The 19,484-nt window shown below is 46.8% G+C and overlaps 1 protein-coding gene across 1 annotated transcript; it reads left to right on the top strand.

Moving 5' to 3' along the window:
- The first annotated feature begins 2,623 nt into the window (after nucleotides 1–2,623).
- Rgr (retinal G protein coupled receptor) lies at nucleotides 2,624–16,133 on the top strand. The gene is made up of 7 exons (XM_085687445.2): nucleotides 2,624–2,702; nucleotides 4,464–4,620; nucleotides 5,509–5,630; nucleotides 9,032–9,185; nucleotides 10,599–10,716; nucleotides 14,755–14,868; nucleotides 15,331–16,133. The coding sequence occupies exons 1-7, from the start codon at nucleotides 2,624–2,626 to the stop codon at nucleotides 15,451–15,453; spliced, it is 867 nt and encodes a 288-aa protein (XP_085543571.2). The 3' UTR covers nucleotides 15,454–16,133.
- The last annotated feature ends 3,351 nt before the right edge of the window (nucleotides 16,134–19,484 follow it).

The raw sequence follows: 19,484 nt of genomic DNA, 5'->3' as shown, positions 1-19,484 counted from the left end.
CTAATAAAGGTCTTTGAAATTGTCTCCTATGACAATCTTTAGAAAAAAAAATAGGAGTGACAGGAAGCAAAGCCTTCTGAAGAGAATGCAAGCATTATAAAGAGTCCATGCTTCAGAGCACAACCTCTGTACTCAGATCTCAGATCACCATTCCTCAGTGCCCCCATGGAGCTCAGTCTCAGATATCAGTGGGCTACCTTTTGAGGCATTTCCACTCATGCTTACAGCAAGGGGGGTCACGGCAAGGGGAAAGGGGCTTGCCCTCCTCAAGGGTCACCCACCAGGAAGGGTCCTAGAGCTGGATCTCACAGAGGTTTTTATTTGTTTTCTCTTCTCCATCCCCATCTAGCAAAACCTTCCCAAGATGTCAGGGAGGAGGGAATTTGAGATCTCCTGAAAAGTCACCCATTTACTGGCTTTACTTTCTGTCTCAGAATACTTGGTCCTCTGGCTTTTCTGGTAGATTCCATAGTCTGGCATAGAATAGGCTTAATGGCCTAGTCAAGCATAGGCTAGTGAGGTTGGACCCAGGAAGACACCTGGGAATTTGCTAGATGGTTTTATGTCAACTTGGCAAAAGCTGAAGTCATCTGTGAGGAGAGACCTTCAGTTAAGAAGGTGTTTATAAAATCTGGCTGTATATATTTAGACTGTATTTTCTAAATAGTGATTAGAAGAGGGGGGGGGGGGACTCAGTCACTTGTGGGTGGGGCCATCCCTGGGCTGGTGGTCCTGGGCTCTATAACAAAGCAGGCTGAGCAAGTCATGTGAAGCAAACCAGTAAGCAGCACCCTCCATGGCCTCTGCATCAGCTCCTCCCTGCAGGCTCCTGTCTTGTTTGAGTTTCTATCCTAACTTCCTTCAGTGATGAACAGTACTGCGGAAGTGTAAGCCAACAAACTCTTTCCTGCCCAAGTTTCTTTGGTCATGGTGTTTTGTTGTAGCAACAGTAACCCTAAGACAGAACCCAGGGCATACACACAGTGCCTAGCTCCATGCCAAGCCTGTCTAGACAGGACCAGCTCCTGAAAAAAGATGCTTTCCATACCTTCTCTTCCTATCCAGTCAATTGCATTTTTTTTAGTGTTAATACAGTACCTCTCACCCTCCTTCCGAAATCAAAGACGCCCCGGCCTGCTGCCACACCCAGGCTGCCTTTTCCTCTTCTTTGGAATGCCTTCACTCAGACTTCATTTAGTTGACTCTGCACTTTTTTTCCTAACTTTGTCCCTTCTCTTCCTTCCTGATGTCTTTGGGGGTCTTGTGGGCATGAGAAGACAGCCGCAGGTGTTAACCAGCAAGGTAGAAATCAGAAAAGAGAAGGTAAGGCCCTGGAGGATGTAGCTGGAACTTCAGGCTCAAAGAGGCATTAAGTACAGACTTAGGTCGGTATTGGCCAGAGGGAAGGTTTGTGACCAGGGTGCTACCAGAACAGAATGAGTTGCTCTTCTAGAGGGGATCAGAGGGCACCAATGTGAAGTGGTAGCGCCTGCATGATGGAAGGTAGAGATCTCTGCAGCTCCACTTCCAACTCACTACATGGCTCTGGGCTGATTCCTAACTCTCTCATCTCCAGTCTCCTCATCTGAAAAGGAAGGGTCCTGGCATCTCAACCATGGGGTTTGTTTGAGAAGTCTTCTGATGACCACCCTTAGTGTGGTCCCTAACTTCAGGAGACATGAGCTATTTTGCTAATAGCCCTCTGGGACTTGGTTTCTCCATCTGAAAATTAGTTGTCACACAGATCACTGTTTTCTGATGTGGATTTCAGTATGAGCAGGTAGGTCTTGTATCAAGACCTTGTGCGGAGAAGCCAAAGTTTTAAATGAGTTCTGAGGCACTTTGAAAAAGTGTGCAAGCCATCCTTCATGCTGGGAGGCTTGCCCGAAGGTTGTGTGGGAGATAGGAAGTGAAGCCCCAAAGTCTAAATCCACAATATATTCAAACCAGCACTTAACTAGGAAAAGGCAAGGAGCACAAATGCCTAAGCTGAATAGAAAATGACCCAATGGTTGCAATGCAGGTCTATAGCCAGCAGTGGTGGCTTAGAAACCAGAAGCTGAGGGTCTGCTCCCTGTCAACACTTGTTTTTATGGCAGCACATCACCCTTCCCTGAACGCTTGCCTATATACGCGAATGATCCTGTTAATGGACACAGACACACATGCACACGCATGTGCATGCACATGCACATGAATGCCCAGACACTCAGCTTGTCAGGAACTGTGCACATAGAAGGACCTGGCCACTATCCAATTCTCAGGGACAGCTGCAGCTCAAATCCTTTCTTCCGCTTCCCTCTCTTGGTTATGCAATCCGCTCCCAATTCAGCTTTTGGTCACACACCATTTGGATCCTAGACCTTAATCCTGCCCAGGGGGCTGAAATGAACAAGGCAGGGCTCATTCCAGCTTCACACAGGCACCACTGTCCTTCTGCTGAATGGATTCTTTCTGTGTGAGCCAAGGGGAAGACTTAGAAGGGTGAGGAAAACAGAAGGTGTTCAAAGTCTACCATCGTAAGCACCATGTGCCAGCGGGTGGGAGAGCCCTTTATAAAGGAGGAGCCTGGCTTCAGAGAGACAGGAAAGAGCTGGGGGGCCGATGTGCAGGGTGTCCGAGGATGGCAGCAAACAGGGCCCTGCCTGCTGGCTTTGGGGAACTCGAGGTGCTGGCTGTGGGGACAGTGCTGTTGATAGAAGGTGAGCCAAGCAAGACCTTGGGTGGGGCGAGGATCCAGTGGGTACCAGAACCCAGGCCACAGCCGTGGAGGGGGAATACCATCCTGGCTGCCTCTCCTCTGGATCCAGGGGTTATTCTCATCCCCCTTAGGATGTAGCATGCTGTGTAGAAGCCAGGATAAAGAAGTCAGGCAAGGGCCAAAGACAGAGGCCCCTGGACAGGAGATAGCTGCTCAGGAGGTAACTGGACCAGGTCTGTGCTTTTCATGTCCTTCAAGCCAAGAGAAAATTTAATCCATTTCTTCAGAAATTTTGCTGAGACTGTCCTATAAGAGCATGTCCTCAGAAGTCTCCAGAGACAAACAGTTCAGCTGACTGCCCACTGGGGGACGTTATCAGGGCATTGGCTAGACATAAATGTGTGTCTGCAGAGGCAAAGTTGAATCATTAGTATAAAATCATGGTTTAAATAGATATACAGGGAATTTAAGTTCATCACCCCCCGGCCACCTCTGCCTCAGTCTGCCACTGCCCCCACCAGGTCTATATCGACAACCAAAGTTTTTTCTCCAGCAACAGCTGCTTAGGTCCAAGAGATGCCTCCCTCAAGCTCCAATCTCTAAGATGCTCAGTGAGTACAGAAATGGGGTTCTCCCCAAAGCCAGGCTGGTGGGGTCCAGTCTCCATTCGAACCGGACCCAGAATAGTAACCGTGCATTCTTTCACATGGCAAGGACTGACAGTGGGGAGGGGGGAGAGTGACCATCAGACCCTGCAGATCCTGGACATCGTGGAGTGGCCCCATTTTCTGGGAACCTTTCAACTTAACCTGCTTTTTGGGTCCTCTGATATGCTAGGAAATTTACTTCATGTCTTTATATTTTCTTCTCTTTCTAGGATTCTTTCCCATGCACTGACCTCCACAATTTTAAAGGAAAAAGCTTTCTCTCTCCATCATCCACCCCCACCACCCTTTCTAGTAAGAGTGAGATGTTACTGAGGCTGTAACCCAGGGCTTTTCACAAGTCAGATAAGTTCTCTACCACTAGGGAGATGCCTAGTCCTGCTTTGATTTTTTAGCTTTGAGGTAGAGCTATATAAGCTCACCTTGGATGTGCAATTCTCCTGCCTCAGCTTCTTCAGTATCATGCCCACCAGGTTCAGCTCTTGCTCTTTTAAAACAATAAGCTAAGGTTAAGAAAGTTCAAGGAACAGCAAGGAGGTGACCAAGCTGAAACTGAAGGTCGGGTCTCTGCTTCTCAAGAACCCCTCCTGCAGCTTCACCTCGTTGCCTGGTGTCCTGGGTCACTGTAGGCTCTAAGTTGGCTCCTCCCTCCAGGTCCCTCCATGACATGACCCCAAAGCCCTTGAAAGAGGCATTTTGAAATCTGAAACACTCGAGACTTTCCCTAGTTCTGTCTCTTTTTGACTGCACTCAGTGCATGTGTGTTATTGAGCATCTCTGAGACACGGAGAGAAGACTGAGTGACAGGATCCATGCCACAAGCTCTTCAGGGATTGTCACAGCATGGGCCACATTGGGCTGTGCAGTCCTCTTGTACGTCTTCTTGTCAGATCCTCAGTTGGTAGCGAACAGGGAGAATCACAGACTTTACTGCCTGAGAGTCATCCCACCAGAGTAGTAGTTGACAAGATGTGTGAGAAGATGCTGAGGTGGAATCTGGGAGGTTCCTGAAACTCCACCAACCCCAGATCCTGCTTCTGATGCCCACATGGGCATGCTCACCTTGGTGCCAGCCTTGATACCACCCTTCCTTTCAGCGCTCTCTGGCCTCAGCCTCAATGGCCTGACCATCTTCTCTTTCTGCAAGACTCCAGATCTGCAGACTCCCAGCAACCTGCTGGTACTGAGCCTGGCCCTGGCAGACAGTGGGATCAGCCTGAATGCCCTTGTTGCAGCTGTATCCAGCCTCCTCAGGTACCAGCCCCTTCCCCTTCCATAGTCTCTGCGGCCTCGGGGTCACAAGAAAACAAACCAGAGCCTTTCTTTCTACCTATAGAAAACTGTCATACAGTCAGAAGTTAAGTAGGTGGAATTAAGTTAAACTCAAATTCCTGGTTATTGATGAAGATTTAGCCAGTGTCTGTAATTGCCGGGGTTGCTCAGACCTGACCAAAGAGACGGTGGACTGGAGGGATCCAGAGCCTGAGACCTGTGTTCAAGTGGTTGAGCCTTGAGTCCTTGCTTTATCATTTCCAGTCCTGGGATACATCTAACAATTACATATTACAACTTAATTCACATGTTTTGTTGGATGTACTGGTTTAATTATTTACAGACAGCTTGAACGAATACCCTCTGGTAGGCCCTAAATAGGTGTTTGTTAAAGCAAACAGGATTTAGACCAGCGTCTAGTACCTCATGTGCACACCAGGGTCTTGTCATGAGGTTTGCAAAGGTGTCTTTGGAGTCTATATCAGTAAAAATTCCTCCTCTCACAGTGAACCAGTGCTTCTTCCTCAAATTCACCATGGGAATGAGAGTCCAAGATTTGGGGGTTTACCTTCTAGGTTTGCCTTCATCTGTTGTGGTACCCTGGATAAGAAATTTTGTTTCTCTTGGCCTCAGTTTACCCACCTGTAATGGAGACAGATGATCAACCCAAAGGACCTTTTGGCCCATTGGTGGTTCATTAGCCCACTGACCTAAACCCTAGGGTCCCAGTTCCACCATGGGAAGACACTATTAATAAGGTCCTCCTTGCGGGAGCAGGGATAGCATCCAGGAACCTTCCAGCTTCCTCGGGGCGGGTGGGGGTGGGGGGAGGATGGAGGGAAGGTTCACTGCACCCATTGTTTCCCACAGGCGCTGGCCATATGGTTCAGAGGGCTGCCAGGCCCACGGTTTCCAGGGTTTTGCAGTGGCACTGGCAAGCATCTGTGGCAGTGCCGCCATCGCCTGGGGTCGCTACCACCACTACTGCACCCGTACGTCTCTGGGCCTGCTGACCGTGGGGACGCTGAGCGTAGGAGGATAAAACAGAGGCAGGGTGGTCGGTGCTCAATTCAGCTCAGTGTTTTCCAAACAGGAGAGTGTGGATGGGAGGGAGGGTACATGCACATAACATGTTACATGCATTACAGAAGAGGAGGGAGCGGGAGGGTGGAAAGGCCTGCTTTGAGATGCTCATTAGAAAGACTGTGTCTGCCCTTGCTAGAGTCCTGCTTCAAGGCTTTGAACCTCAGTTTTCTTCTCTGCGAGATTATTTTAAAAAGCAATCTTTAGAGATTCATCTTGAAAATCAAATGAGATCATGGGCATAGAAAACACCCTGGAAGTCAGGTAAATTTGGGGGACAGAAAGAGGGTGGTGTGTGTGTGTGTGTGTGTGTGTGTGTGTGAAGGTGGGGTCTGGGTGTGTTCCCACCCTGCCATTTCATGGGTCCATGGCAGAGCCACATGAAGATGAACCCAGGCCTAGATTTCCCGAGCCTTGCTGTAATGACATGTTAAATTTTGTCATTAGTGAGCTACCTACTCTGCGGTTGCTTGTCATCTTTTATTTTGTTTTGAGGCAGGCTCTTATGTACCCCAGGCTGGCTTCAGACTGCCTATGAGTGCTGGGCTGACAGGCATGCCCTTCCAAGCCTGCTTCTTGCAGTGTTAGGGATAAATCTAGTGGCTCACGCACGCCAGGCAAGCACTGTGTTAATGAGCTATGTCCCTAACTCTTGCTTGTTATTTTTTTCCCCAGCAAGTGAGTTACTTTTAAAAAACGTCAGACTTTTATTTTAGTTTTATGGGTTTTCTTTTATCTCATTAGTTCTGTTTTATGACAGTCTCAGGCAGCTCAGGCTCCATATGAAGGCAGGGTGACTGAGATCCTGGTCCTCCCGTCTCCATTTCCCAAACCAGCTATTATTATGAGTGTGGATCACTGTGCCTTGCCCAGTTCTCTTTAGAACTTAATTAGGATCTGGTTATATAGCTCAATTGGTAAGGCCCTTTCTTAGCATCTACAAGGCCTTGGGTCTAGCCCTCAGTACCACAAAAACATGGCGTGATGGTGCATGCCTTTAATGCCAGCACTTGGAGGATGACAAAGCCAGAACAACCAGGAGTTCAAGATTGTTTTCAGTTACTTAGTGAGTTCAAGGTCAACCTGAGTTACAAAAGGCCTTATCTCCAAAGCAACTAGCAAAAAAACTAATTTTTATTCTTCTTAATGTCATATTCTAAATGGTAGCTGTGAAATCACAGGTGTAGTGTACTTAAATTTCAGTACATGTTAAAACACACAACATTACCACTAGCAGAGAGCACATGAGCATACTTTGAGGAACTGTAGTTCAGCTGACCTAGACAGAAAAGCTCCAGTGTGCAGCCTAAGAAACAGGCATAGAGAACATAGGCAATCAGCCCCATGACTAGCCCAGTAAACAGAGCTAGTGCTGGCATTGAGTATAGCTAGGATGTCTTCAGAGGTTGTTAATTCCTTTCTCAACTGAGTCCAAGTCTTGCATGGTGGATTTTATCAGCGTGAAGGCTCCTTTAGGGTCCATGACCCCAACAAGCCTAACCTTCAGGCATCAGGAGCCTCTCTCTTGGTGCAAAACTGCCTTGTTTTTGTTCTGAGTGATGATAGCCTAGCCTCCTCTGTTAACATGGTCTTGGGGATCCCTCTTTATGGCTTCCATACTGCCTTTTCCAAATATCCTCAGGATCATCACAACATACACACAAACATACACACGCATGCACACACACATGCATGTGCACACATATGTACAATGCATACACATATGTATACATGCACACATGTAGACATGCATACACACATATGTGGAGGGAGGGGAGAGGGAGAAAAAGAGAGAGAGAGAGTCTTGTCTGAGAGTCACAAACATCTCTTCAATTAACCTTCAACCCCACCATGCCTTTGCATCAAATTCCTTCCTGTTTTGGGGAGTGTAACAGAACAACCTGAAGACAGGGACTGGAGAGGAGGGAGGCCAGGCTCATCTGCTCCATTACAGTGACAGTGAACACTCAATCATGGAAATGTTTTTTTGTGCAAAAAGGCTTCTGCCCCACGTGGGCAAAGCTGGATGTTAATTACCACGCTCTCTGATGGAGTAAAGGGTGCCTTAGTTGGCCTGAGATACTATAACAAAACATCAAAGAGTAGATGGCTTAAACAATAAAACTCCATTTCTCTCAAACCTGAGATTAGCGTGCCAGAATGTCTGGTCTTGCTTGGTGCAGCTCCTCTTTGTACATGTTCACCAAACTAATCCTTGTTTGTTTGTTTGTTTTGAGACAGGGTTTCTCTGTGTAACAGTCCAGCTGTCCTGGAGCTAGCTCTTGTAGACAAGGCTGGCCTTGAACTCACAGAGATCTGCCTGCCTATGTCTCCTAGCGCTAGGATTAAAGGTGTGCGCCATCACTGCCATGCACCAAACTGCCTCTTCACAAGATCATAGCTCTCATGTCTGTCCTTATATGAATATGAGAGTTGTGAACTACACTGCAGCCTAGAAAGAGCCACACTAAAGGAGAATGAAACTCACTCAGGGATCCCCACTTGAGATGAATGAGGTCCCAAAGTTTTACCTTCAACGGCCATCACACTAGACATTACACTCTCAGCACTCGCATTGGAGAACCCAACCTATCTTTAGCAGGGAAGTGCACATTCAAACAAAGTTCATCTGAGAGGTTATCAAGAGAGGCTAGGTGTGGGTTGAGGGAGGTTGTAGACCTGCTTTCCTTTGCTGGTACTATCGGGAGCCCTGTCTTCTTCCCTGGGGTCAAAAGGGCTCAACAAATAATCCACAGAGAGATGAGGACACCTGGGACAGATGCGCTGAAGAAAGGCCAAAGAGGCTGCAAAAGAGAGAACAGGACCACGGCAGGTCAGTCAGGCTGGACCACATCACACCCTCAGAGGCTGTCAGTACAATAGTTTCTTCAAGCAGTCCTGAGATTGAATCCAGGTCCCTGAGCTTCTATAGAGCGTCCTGAGAGCAGACACCTGCCTCTCAGCAAGCACCCCGCCTCTACCCAAACTACAGCATAGATCTTTTCCTTAACCTTGGCCTTGGGAGACACATCTGCTTTTTGTTTTCACTCCCTCCCTACGCCTCTGTATTCTCTGAGGTTGATTTAGGATATATGAGGAGACCATCACTCCCCATGATCTCTTTTGCTCATCACAGTCCTCAAATGCAGAGAGCTTCATGCTCAGTATGGAGAAAACCGAGGTTCAAAGATACCCATGCTATTACTATTGGACTAGGGCTTTGCAGACTCTGCAGTGACAAAGTCCATTCTTTTTCACGTAGTCAAGCTATCTCTTTACAACCTGTCTTTCTTTCCTCTATCTCATGCAGGGAGACAGTTGGCATGGAACACGGCCATCCCACTGGTGCTGTTTGTGTGGCTATCATCCGCCTTCTGGGCATCCCTGCCACTGATGGGCTGGGGCCACTATGACTATGAGCCTTTGGGGACATGCTGTACATTGGACTATTCTAGAGGTGACAGGTGAGGTGGAACTTGTGGCTTTGAGTCTCACTTCCACAGGGATCTTGACTTTAAGCTTCGGTGAGAAGGGTGTTCCAGTTGAAAACTCAACTGGAGCAATGTCAACTTTTGGAGAAACCCAAAGGAGCAGTGGGTCATTGGTCTACAACAGTCATAACTATTACTCCACCACCCTTTGGCCTTCTTCAGCACAGGGAGTTGTCTTGGTGTAGAATGCATTGATTTGGGGAGGCACCCAGGTTCTCAGACCAACATATCTAAAACACATAAGGGCTTTGCATAGGTGGGGACCTCCCAGCATGGAGATACATTCTCCGTCTTCTCTCAGCATGTAATATGGGATAAACTCTGTCAAAATAGGACTGAATACATGCAGTCTCCACAACTGTGGAATTTTCTTATACTACCGCACCATCTGTGTGGCTCTGGGGAAAAAGAGCTTAGAAAATCCATCAGGGATCAATTTGGGGATTGGTCACAGTGGCTTCTAGTGCCATGCCTCCCACCTCTCTCCACTCTTGTTTCCAGCACAGTTACACTGGATTTGTGTTTTACAGACAAGGCATACTCATGAAACATTTGCCCCTGATAATAATAGGCTTCTCACATGAAACTGACCTATGCATTTGGATGGCCCTAATGTCCTGCAGAACATTACCCAACAAGGATTCCTCATACTTTTCCTTAGTGGACAAGTAGAAAGTATCCCTTGAGTAGCCTCCCCTTCATGAAGTCATGAATGCATCCTTGTGACTCCCAATTGTCTCTGGCCATCCTCCCATTCCCTCGAGACCTGAACCAAGACCACAGGCTCTTTGGCAATCCCTTTAATGAGTTTTCCATTGTTGATTTTTGAGACACTAGCTCACACTAGCTCAGGCTGGCCTGGAATTCACTATAGAGCCCAGGTTGGCAGTGAACTTGTGGCAGTCCTCTTGCCTGGCCTCCCAGGTGTAAGTCACCATACCCAGTCCCTTCACTGATAGCTTAAAGACATAGTATCCAATCTCCAACACCCATGGGTTATTTTCAAATCATCATGCAAATCAAGAAATGTCCTTGGATTTTCTTTCCTCTCAGCCCACTGATACCTCCAGAATTTATTGAATTTATTTTCCAAATTGAAGAATTCCATCCACCCTTGGCCAACAAACAAGACAGCAGGGCTGAGCATTTGAGCTTGGAAAAAAAATTCTTTCTTCATCTGAGCTCCTGGTTCCCAAAGGCAAACTTCAGGAAGACCTATGGCTCCTGACTACCCAGGGGAGATCAGCTGAGTACAGGAGCACCTAATCTGAGTGCATGTCTAAGATGAGGTGCCACCTCTCACTTTTCGGCACCGACACTGGTAGCATCCTGTGCTGCTGGCATCCTGGGTGAGTTGACCTCTGTTTTTCTCCCCTCTGCCTGTAGAAACGAAATCAGTTTCCTCTTCACCATGGCCTTTTTCAACTTCCTGGTACCCCTCTTCATCACGCTCACTTCGTACCGGCTCATGGAACACAAACTCTCCAGGAGCGGTCATCTTCCGGTAAGAAGCCTGCTCCTGCAGCAGCGGGGGCCGCTGGGGCCTCTCAGAGCCCCTGGCAGCATTCATGGCACGACAGAAGTCAGGGTTTGGCAAAAATCATCAGGAAAAAAAAACCAGCTTGCATAGATAATATATTGTTAGGGCTAGACAATACCTCCCTGTTGCTTGGATTTCCAAAGCTTGGGCAGCAAGGACCCAAACAAGACCGATTTGCCCAGACCTTGCAGCCCCGAGATCCAGGCTCCTAACATCACATCCTGCAGGCTGTCATGCTTCAGTCTCCCTAGGGATTGGAGGCTTGGCATTAAATTGCAGGACTCTTCAAATGCTGCTTTTTAAATTGCTTTGAGATGTTTAATTTAATCACAGTCACGGGCTATTACCCACCACATCAAACCCCACCTGCAAGCACATTTGTCCAAGAGAACGATGCTTTAAAATAAGACCTCCTGGCCAGTTCAGAATTCCGATATTAAAACTCCTGTGCCAAAGATTTTCATTGGACTCTGCCCCCTAAAAAATTAACAAATAAGCCATAACTGGCAGCAAAGGGTTGTTTTTTAAGGAAAGCAAATATTGATATTATAGACATTATATGTATTTTCACTTCATCTTTGTGAATCTTTTCTGATGAGTGGAAGCTTTGTCATGGACTGGGACGAGGTGCAAAAAAGGGAGCTAAAAGACTCGCCAATGCCCCACGGTTAGTAACAGCAGAGGCGGATCAAAAGCCAGACCTGGAGGTCATCCACAAAGAGCTTGATTTTAGTGCATTAGAATATTCTTTTTAGTAAGACAACCTGCCACTGAGATTTATTCCTGTGAATTAGAAAACAACATTACATATTACTTTCATCTGTGGGTCTAACTAAAATGTCGAGGGCTACCCTGGGACAAGAATCCTGACCCCTGCCCTGGAGGCCAGAGCGCTACCTCCTCGATTCTCTCTCACACTGCTCACCTCAGCATTAAAGATTATTTATATTAATTGAGAACTTCATACAGTGTGGTTTTATTCTATTCAATCCCCACCCCTTCCCATAACTCCTCTCAGGTTCACCCCTACTTTCTTCATCCCCAGTTCACGTTCTTGTTTTAAATAACTTAATCCACCAACCCCATCTTGTGCTGCCCATATAGTTACACACATGGGACCATCTACTGGAGTATGGTCAGCCAACCTGAGTCCACACCCTTGAAAGCCACCACCGGGCCATAGCTTCTCAGGGGTGGAGCTCATGAAGCACTGCCCACTCCATGCTAGGAAGTTGGCTGGCTTGGTTCCATGCAGACAGCCGCAGCTTCTGTGGATTCGTGAGTGCATCTGTCACGTCATGCCCGGAAGGAACTGTTACTTCCTCCTACCTGAGCCTGGGCTTTAACAGGGTGTGCACCACGTTCCTCCATAATTCCTGAACTGGTGTGTGTGGGGGGTGTGTGCATGTGTGTGTGCATGTGTCTCTCTGTGTGTGTATGTCTGTGTCCCATTTTCTTCTTTAGTTCCTGAGTGTTCTCTCAAGTGCTCGAGTGTTCTCTCTCTGTTTCTCTCTCTCTCTCTCTCTCTCTCTCTCTCTCTGTATGTATGTATGTATGTGTAGTATGGACAAAAATCCCATTTGTGGCTGAACACTTCACTGGACCAATTGTGTTACCCACCACCAGAAAAACAAACAAACAAACAGAAAACCTTTCTCTAATAAAGACCAAGAGTTGCACTAATGTTTGGGTATAGAAATACAAATTTAGGGAGAAGTTTGATACTGTGTACATATAGCTAAATATAGCTGTTGGTTCACCCTTGGCCTGTGATCACCTCAACAATGTGTTCCTGGCTGGATTTATGGTACTGTGCATGTTTCCTCCTGTACAATGATGGGCCTTAAATCCAGTCAGAAAGTGATTGGTTACCCCTGTAACTTTTGTGCTATTATTGTTCACATGGGCATATCTTCCCATGCTGTCATTAGTGCAATTTACTGAGTTTCAGGTGAAAGTCGGCCAGCATGGAGCAGTGTCTTAGTAGATACCAACCTGATATCCCTGTGTGCTGTAACCAACATGTATGGCATCTTCATTAATAGAGCCCTGTTACCAAATTCTTGTGGGCAACTAAAAACAATGGCAATAACCAATATTATTTTGGAGAATCTCCAGGACACCGGTGACCAACTTAACACACCTAGGACTGAGTTTTTCATTTGGCAAGCTATGGCCTGTGGGAGAAGGCTCTATGCTGATTAATGTCTCTTACCCAAATGAAGCTTAAAAACACTAGGTTTCTTTTTGATTCATTCAAACATCTTTAGCATTAGTTCCCCGTCCCCAGCAGCTATATTCACAAACCTCCCCCAATTGTCTTCTTTCCCTGTTTTCTTCCACTGCCCTTCACAGCATTGATGTGCTATCATACCCCCTTTAGATCTTTATCCTCTCCTATCAATGCCCCTTTCAACTTTCCTATATTCTACAGGTGATCCAAATTCAACAAACAATTGTAAAGATTTGATGCTAAAATCCACATATGAGTGGATCATGTAAGCAATGCCTGTCTTTCTAGGTCTGGGTTTCACTCAGTGTATTTTCCAATTAAACCCATTTGCCTATGAATTTCATTTTCCTTACAGCTGAATAAAACTCCACTGTCTATTATTACCCATTTTCATGGTCTATTCATCAGTCAGTTGACTTCTCAACTGTTTCTGTGTCCTAGCAATTGTGAACAGAACAGCTATGAACATAGGTGAGCATGTGTCTCTGAGGTAGGAAGCAGGGTCCTTTGGATGCCAGGAGTGATATTATTAGGTCATATGGGAGATCTGTTTCCATAGTGACTGCACCATCTCACGCTGTTCCAACAATGAATGTCATTGCAACTCTAAACAATTAACAGGAGGCAAAGGCAGGCTGATCTCTGCAAGCTCAAGGCCACCCTGGTCTACACGGGCATGCACACATGGAGGTCATAGGACAACTCGCCGGAGTCAGTTCTCACCTTCCACCATGTGGGTCTGGGAGCTGGAGTCAGATTGTTAGGATCAGATATAAGTGCATTTGTCTACCCAGCCACTTCATTGGCCTTTCCCACCCCAACTTTGATTTGTACACATAAAATTTTTATACTTATCAGGGATTCCATCAGCCAGAAGACCACCACCATGATTTCCTCATCTTTCTGAAGCATCGGCTCTGCTTGCCCAAGCACTGATCACTATCCACAGCACCCAGGTTCTGAGCAAAACTAGGAGCTTCTAGAGATGGAACTGTCTACTGTAAGGTCTAGTTTCCCTCCTAGCCTCAATGTCCGTCTCCCAGGAAAACACTCCATCTGTCTTAACTACATGTTTTTCTCCAGAAGAGGGCTAATTCACAAGAAAATAAAAATGGTTCACATTTGAGGAGCATCAGGGGAAGGAGTTCACGTGGCCGTGAAGACCAAAAGTCAATGCTTATTGCCTTTGTCCCTCCCCAAGTTTTTGAGAGGGAGTCTTTCACTGAACTTGGAACTTGCCGCTTGGCTCGACTGGGTAATCAGTGAGCCCCATGGATCTTTCTTGTCTCTGCCTCCCAGTGTTGGGATTACAGGCATGCACCACCACATCTCGCTTTTCACATGGGTGGTGGGAGTCCAAATTTCATCCTCATGCTTGTACAGCAAAGTCTCTACCCACTGAGTTGTATTACCAGGCTCACTGCTCAATAGTTTAAAGATTCAACATTGAAGGAAACGTGTCTTCATCCAGTTCAATCTCCTTTGCTATGGAGTCTTGTCAAAGAACGCTGTTCACTATCCGTCCCACCCCAGTTCCTACCTCCAGGTAACTCAGCTCTATCATACCATTGTATAGACAAGGAAACTGAGGTCTGGTAAGCTTAAATACCAGGCTTAAGGCTACATAGCCTTTCAAGGAAAAGAGCTCCTGTGCTACCAGGATATTCTGCTGGTTCAACCCCTTCCTAGAGCCCGACCTAGGAGCCCTGCCTCTGCATGACTATGACCACCTAGAGTGAAGGATGCTTCTTCTGATATTTCCTCCCTAGGTGAACACCACTCTGCCAGGCAGGATGCTGCTGCTGGGCTGGGGCCCCTATGCCCTCCTGTACCTATATGCAACCGTCGCAGATGTGGGCTTCATCTCTCCCAAGCTACAGATGGTACAGACTCTTCCAAAGCCCAAAGAATCCCCGACATCTTCACATCTGTCTGTCTCGCTGTATCACACCTTCTGGCTTCCTGCTAACTCACCCACTTGGTCTCTCTTTTGTTCCCCTCCCTCTTTCTTTTAAATGTTTGCAAAGTATAGAAAATGTTTTTGTTCCGAAATGCCCCCTCATCCCTTGGGCCATACGGAGATGATAGAGACAGCTAGACATAGAGTGAGCTTGTGCTCTGAGACTGGAGGCTGGGATTGACACCCAGGTTGGGCATGGGTAGGATGTGGTAGGGGGTTCTGTGACATTTGATGAACCATAGACATCTACCAGGAAAGACTCAGAGGCTGAAGAATCAGTCTGGGGATAAATGATTGGCAGTTGCAATGGGATGAGTCATAAAGTGTGCCTGGGAGAGACGTCGAGGTTTCAGAGCATTTATCACGGGCTTTTCCAACACAACAGGTGCCTGCCCTCATTGCCAAAACCATGCCCACCGTCAACGCCATCAACTATGCCTTGCCCAGTGAGATGATCTACAGAGGAATCTGGCAGTGCCTGTCTCCACAGAAGAGCAAGCAGAACTGAACCCAGTGTGATTCTTCAAGGCGCTGCTCACAGTCAAGCCTACCTCTGCAAGCCTGGGCTGAGACCCTAGCAGGAAGATGCCCTAGCACACTTCCCAGCAGCCCCAGAGACATGCTGACCCTTATCCAGCAGCCATGAGAGTCCTGTTGAGTCCAGAATTTGGCTGGACCCAAGCATTCAGATACCAGGTTCGTGGAAGGAGTACTAGTCACTGCCCTCTACACACAGACTAAGAGGCCCAGGAAACAACTCTCTCTCTGAACTTAGTTATCTGAAGCACAGAGCAAAGACATCATTATGAACTAAGGAAGATGCTGTATGGTTGAACATGCTAACATACTCACCAAGCACATAAAATGTTTACTGAAACAGGGCTACTGAAATAAGCCTTGGCCGTGTCCTACATGCACCCAGTCCTCAAATAAAAGAAGACAAAGCCCTGGGCTTTTTCTTTTCTTTTCTTTTTTGGCAGGGGGGACTCGTCTGAGGCTTCCAGCTTTCAAATAACACTTACTGTAATAGCATTGATGGCTTATTCTGCGCCTTGCTCTATGTCCCATATTGTAAGACATGATCCGTTTCATGAGATGACAGTAATGACGATTTGACCACACAGACTGAAGCAGATCATGCAGGTTACATCCTCCCTGAGTCAGCAGCACCAGCACCAGAATTCATAATGAGTCCTTGGTTATGTGAGATTTAGATTGAAGTTTGATTAAAAATGTTCTGAAACCCATTGCAAATATTTTTTTTAAAAAAAAATGGAAGCAATTATTTAAGTGTCCAGATGTCAGGAGATGTGGACCCGCAGCTCTGCCTTCCTCTTCTCGGTGACAGTTTGCAGAGCTCAGGGTGACTCTCTGCCGAGCCCTTTGCCCAGAACACATAGGGTCCTGTTCCAGCTCAGATGTTTTCTTTAGAGCCCATGTGTCTCTGGGTTTGGGACACTAATGGAGGGGCTCCAGCCACCTTTAGATGTTCACCTGCATCTTCCACAGAGTCAGCAAGTCAGGATCAAGGCATACTAGGTGCAAAGTCCTGTGTGAGACCCGCTGTCCTGGCGGGAAGTGGGGATGATTGACAGGGTGGTGGAGCCCATGCTGGAAGTCTAATGGTGGAAGGAACGGATGGCCCAGGCACTGTGAGGAGACAGAAATCACATCTTATGAAGCCAAGAACATGAACAGGGCAGTTTCTGGGGAGGAGAGGTGGTCGTGAGAATAACTTGTAGACTTGGGTCTTCCTCCTGGTTCTCCAAATGCACAAAATCAGGTCACGTAGAAACAACCCAGAAGGCGCTTGCATAAGACAGAGCCCTGTAGTCAGGCATAGTGGTGCACACCTTTCATCCCAGCACTTGGGGGTGGGAGGCAGGTGGTTCTCTGTGAGTTCAAGGCCAGCCTGGTCTGCAGATTGAGTTCCAGGGTAGCCAGGGCCACACAGAAAAACCATGACTTGGAAAAAAGAAAAACAGAACAGCAACACAACAAAACCCAGCCCTGTTTAGTTGTTTTGCAGAATGAGTTGAGGAAAAGAAGAAAGGGAGCAGCCTTCCCATGGCACCTTTTCTGGATTATGTTCTGAGCTGGGTGCTGTGCAGACAAGGTTACACTTGACCATACTTCAGGGGCCACAAAGGATGCTTGACCTAGGCTATGGATAGAGTGAAGCCCGGAAATCCCAGGGTCTAAGCTGGGCTTGCACACGACTCAGAAGCCCAGGTAGAAATTATTGGACAATTGCACCCATGCAAGTACAATTAGACAGAACAATATAGGGAGTATGAAGACAGTGCTGGCGTTCCTGCCGATTCACTTTAAGTCCTTACCACAGAACGGAACCGTTTTTCTTACTCCACATGAAGTAAGAAGTATGTCGTCCAATTTACAGTCAACACAGTTCAGCTCTGCATGTCAATGGAATTTGAATGTGTTTTCATGTTAGCCCCATTCTGGATAGAAAAAAAATTGTGAAGTGTAACCAGAAACTTAAATGCCACCATGGTTTCTCAATTTTCCTTTAAAGGGCAGACCAGTTAGGAGAAAGGCTCTGTATATGCTCTGTTGTGCCATAACCACCATCTGTGCCATAACCACCATCTGTGCCATGACCAGCGTCTGTGCCATGACCAGCATCTGTGCCTTGACCAGCATCTGTGCCATGACCAGTGTCTGTGCCATAACCACCATCTGTGCCATGACCAGCATCTGTGCCTTGACCAGCATCTGTGCCATTACCAGCATCTGTGCCTTGACCAGCATCTGTGCCTTGACCAGCGTCTGTGCCATGACAAGTATCTGTGCCATGACCAGTGTCTATGCCATGAATATCATCTGTGCCATGACCAGTGTCTATGCCATCAACACCATCTGTGCGTTGACCAGCATCTGTCGGTGTAGCCCCCTTGTTTGGTGGCCATGGGGCAGAAACTTTCCTTGTCCATGTTTTCTGTCTTCTTGATCTCAGTGGATTCTGATCAGACCAGAGGGTGCTGAGACTATAAAAAGTCTCTTCCTCAACCAAAATGCTTAGTGTGGACTCAGTTATCTCCTCCTAACTTAAACCAAACCAACCAACCACAACAAAAACCAAAGCACCCTGAATACAAAGTCTCCAAGGAAGTGGGGTTAAGTGAGAGAATCACCCTAATGCCCCAAAATGGTCTCTTTCTAAGAGGAGGCATCACAGAGCCAGGACTCTGGTCACTTGTCCGCTCCCATGCACACAGCAAGAAAAGTCCTTGTGAGCACACATGAAACAACGGCCGTCCGCACACCCGAGCACAGGCCTCAGTAGACATCACCTCTAGCAGGAACATCCTTCAGCTTTTCAGTCTCAGGACCCAAGGGAGATGCATGTATGTGATCTGAGCCTCTGCATCTATGAGATTCTGTTAGCGTACCTCTAGCAAGCAAATCGTTTTCAATCCGAGCTCATTTCAAAGAGATTAATAACAGAGGCAAACAAAAGCTTGGAATGAGGCCCCTGGAATTCCAGGGCCACGCGTACAGAATTCTAGCCTGTATTCCTTTTAGCCTAAAACGTGTGAGCCAGGCACGGTGTCACACACCGTGTAACATTCTAGCATATATATGTATACTCTTTAGATCAAGCCTCAAAAGCACGTATTTATGATATGAGATATGAAATTTGCCTCCTAAGACCTCTTCAGATACAGAGTCATTGTGCTTAGTGTGTTTTACTTAACAAATATAAGTATAGTAAAAGGCTTTCCGTGACCCATACCGTCTTGCTGGGAAACATTGCTCTCCCTGCCTTACCAAATAGATGTCACATGTAAACCAACAAATCATTTTCAAAGTATCAGACTGTCTTCATAGTAACAGACCACAATACTTCCATGGAACCAACCATTTTTCAGAAGAGGAACAGGGCTGTGCTTAGCAAAAACGATATCAATTGCATGCATTCACATTTCTTCTTAAAAGTGAAGAAGGTAGTGATTTTTACACATACATACACACACACATTTCAATAGCAAGAAAGTTGACACAATTTTACACACACACACACACACACACACACACACACACACACACAAATCTTGAAACAAGGTCTTATGTAGCCCAGGTCTTGAACTCTCACTTCAGCTAAGAATGACCTTGAACTTCTGATCCTCCAGCCGCCACACCCAGTTTATGCTGTGCTGGGCACAAACCGAGGGATTCAGGCGGGTTAGGTAAGGACTCTATCAACTGAGCTACACTCAGCTCTCTTACACGTTGTTGCCATGAAAATGAAAGGTCTTTTTCTGTTTCCCAGTTTAAAAGATTCTTGGTCAATTTATTCAAATATAAACTCGCTCTTTTTTTTTTTTTAACAAATGCCTGATTCCCATGTCTCCTATCAGAGAAAGCGCTGACGCTATCGGTCTTGTCTTATGAGCCAATTATAGAGAGGAAAATAAGCAAGCTCTAACATGTAGACATCAACCCGGAGTCGGTGAGGGTGTGCAGTGCCAGACTGTAGCCACAAGGTGGCAGTGGTCTCTCGACGATGACTTAGTC

Source organism: Myodes glareolus, chromosome 5, assembly GCF_982192425.1.
Source record: "Myodes glareolus chromosome 5, mMyoGla1.1, whole genome shotgun sequence".
In the NCBI taxonomy this organism is placed as follows: domain Eukaryota; kingdom Metazoa; phylum Chordata; class Mammalia; order Rodentia; family Cricetidae; genus Myodes; species Myodes glareolus.
Note: the sequence above shows the minus strand (reverse complement) of the source record. Positions and strands in the feature narration are given on the sequence as shown.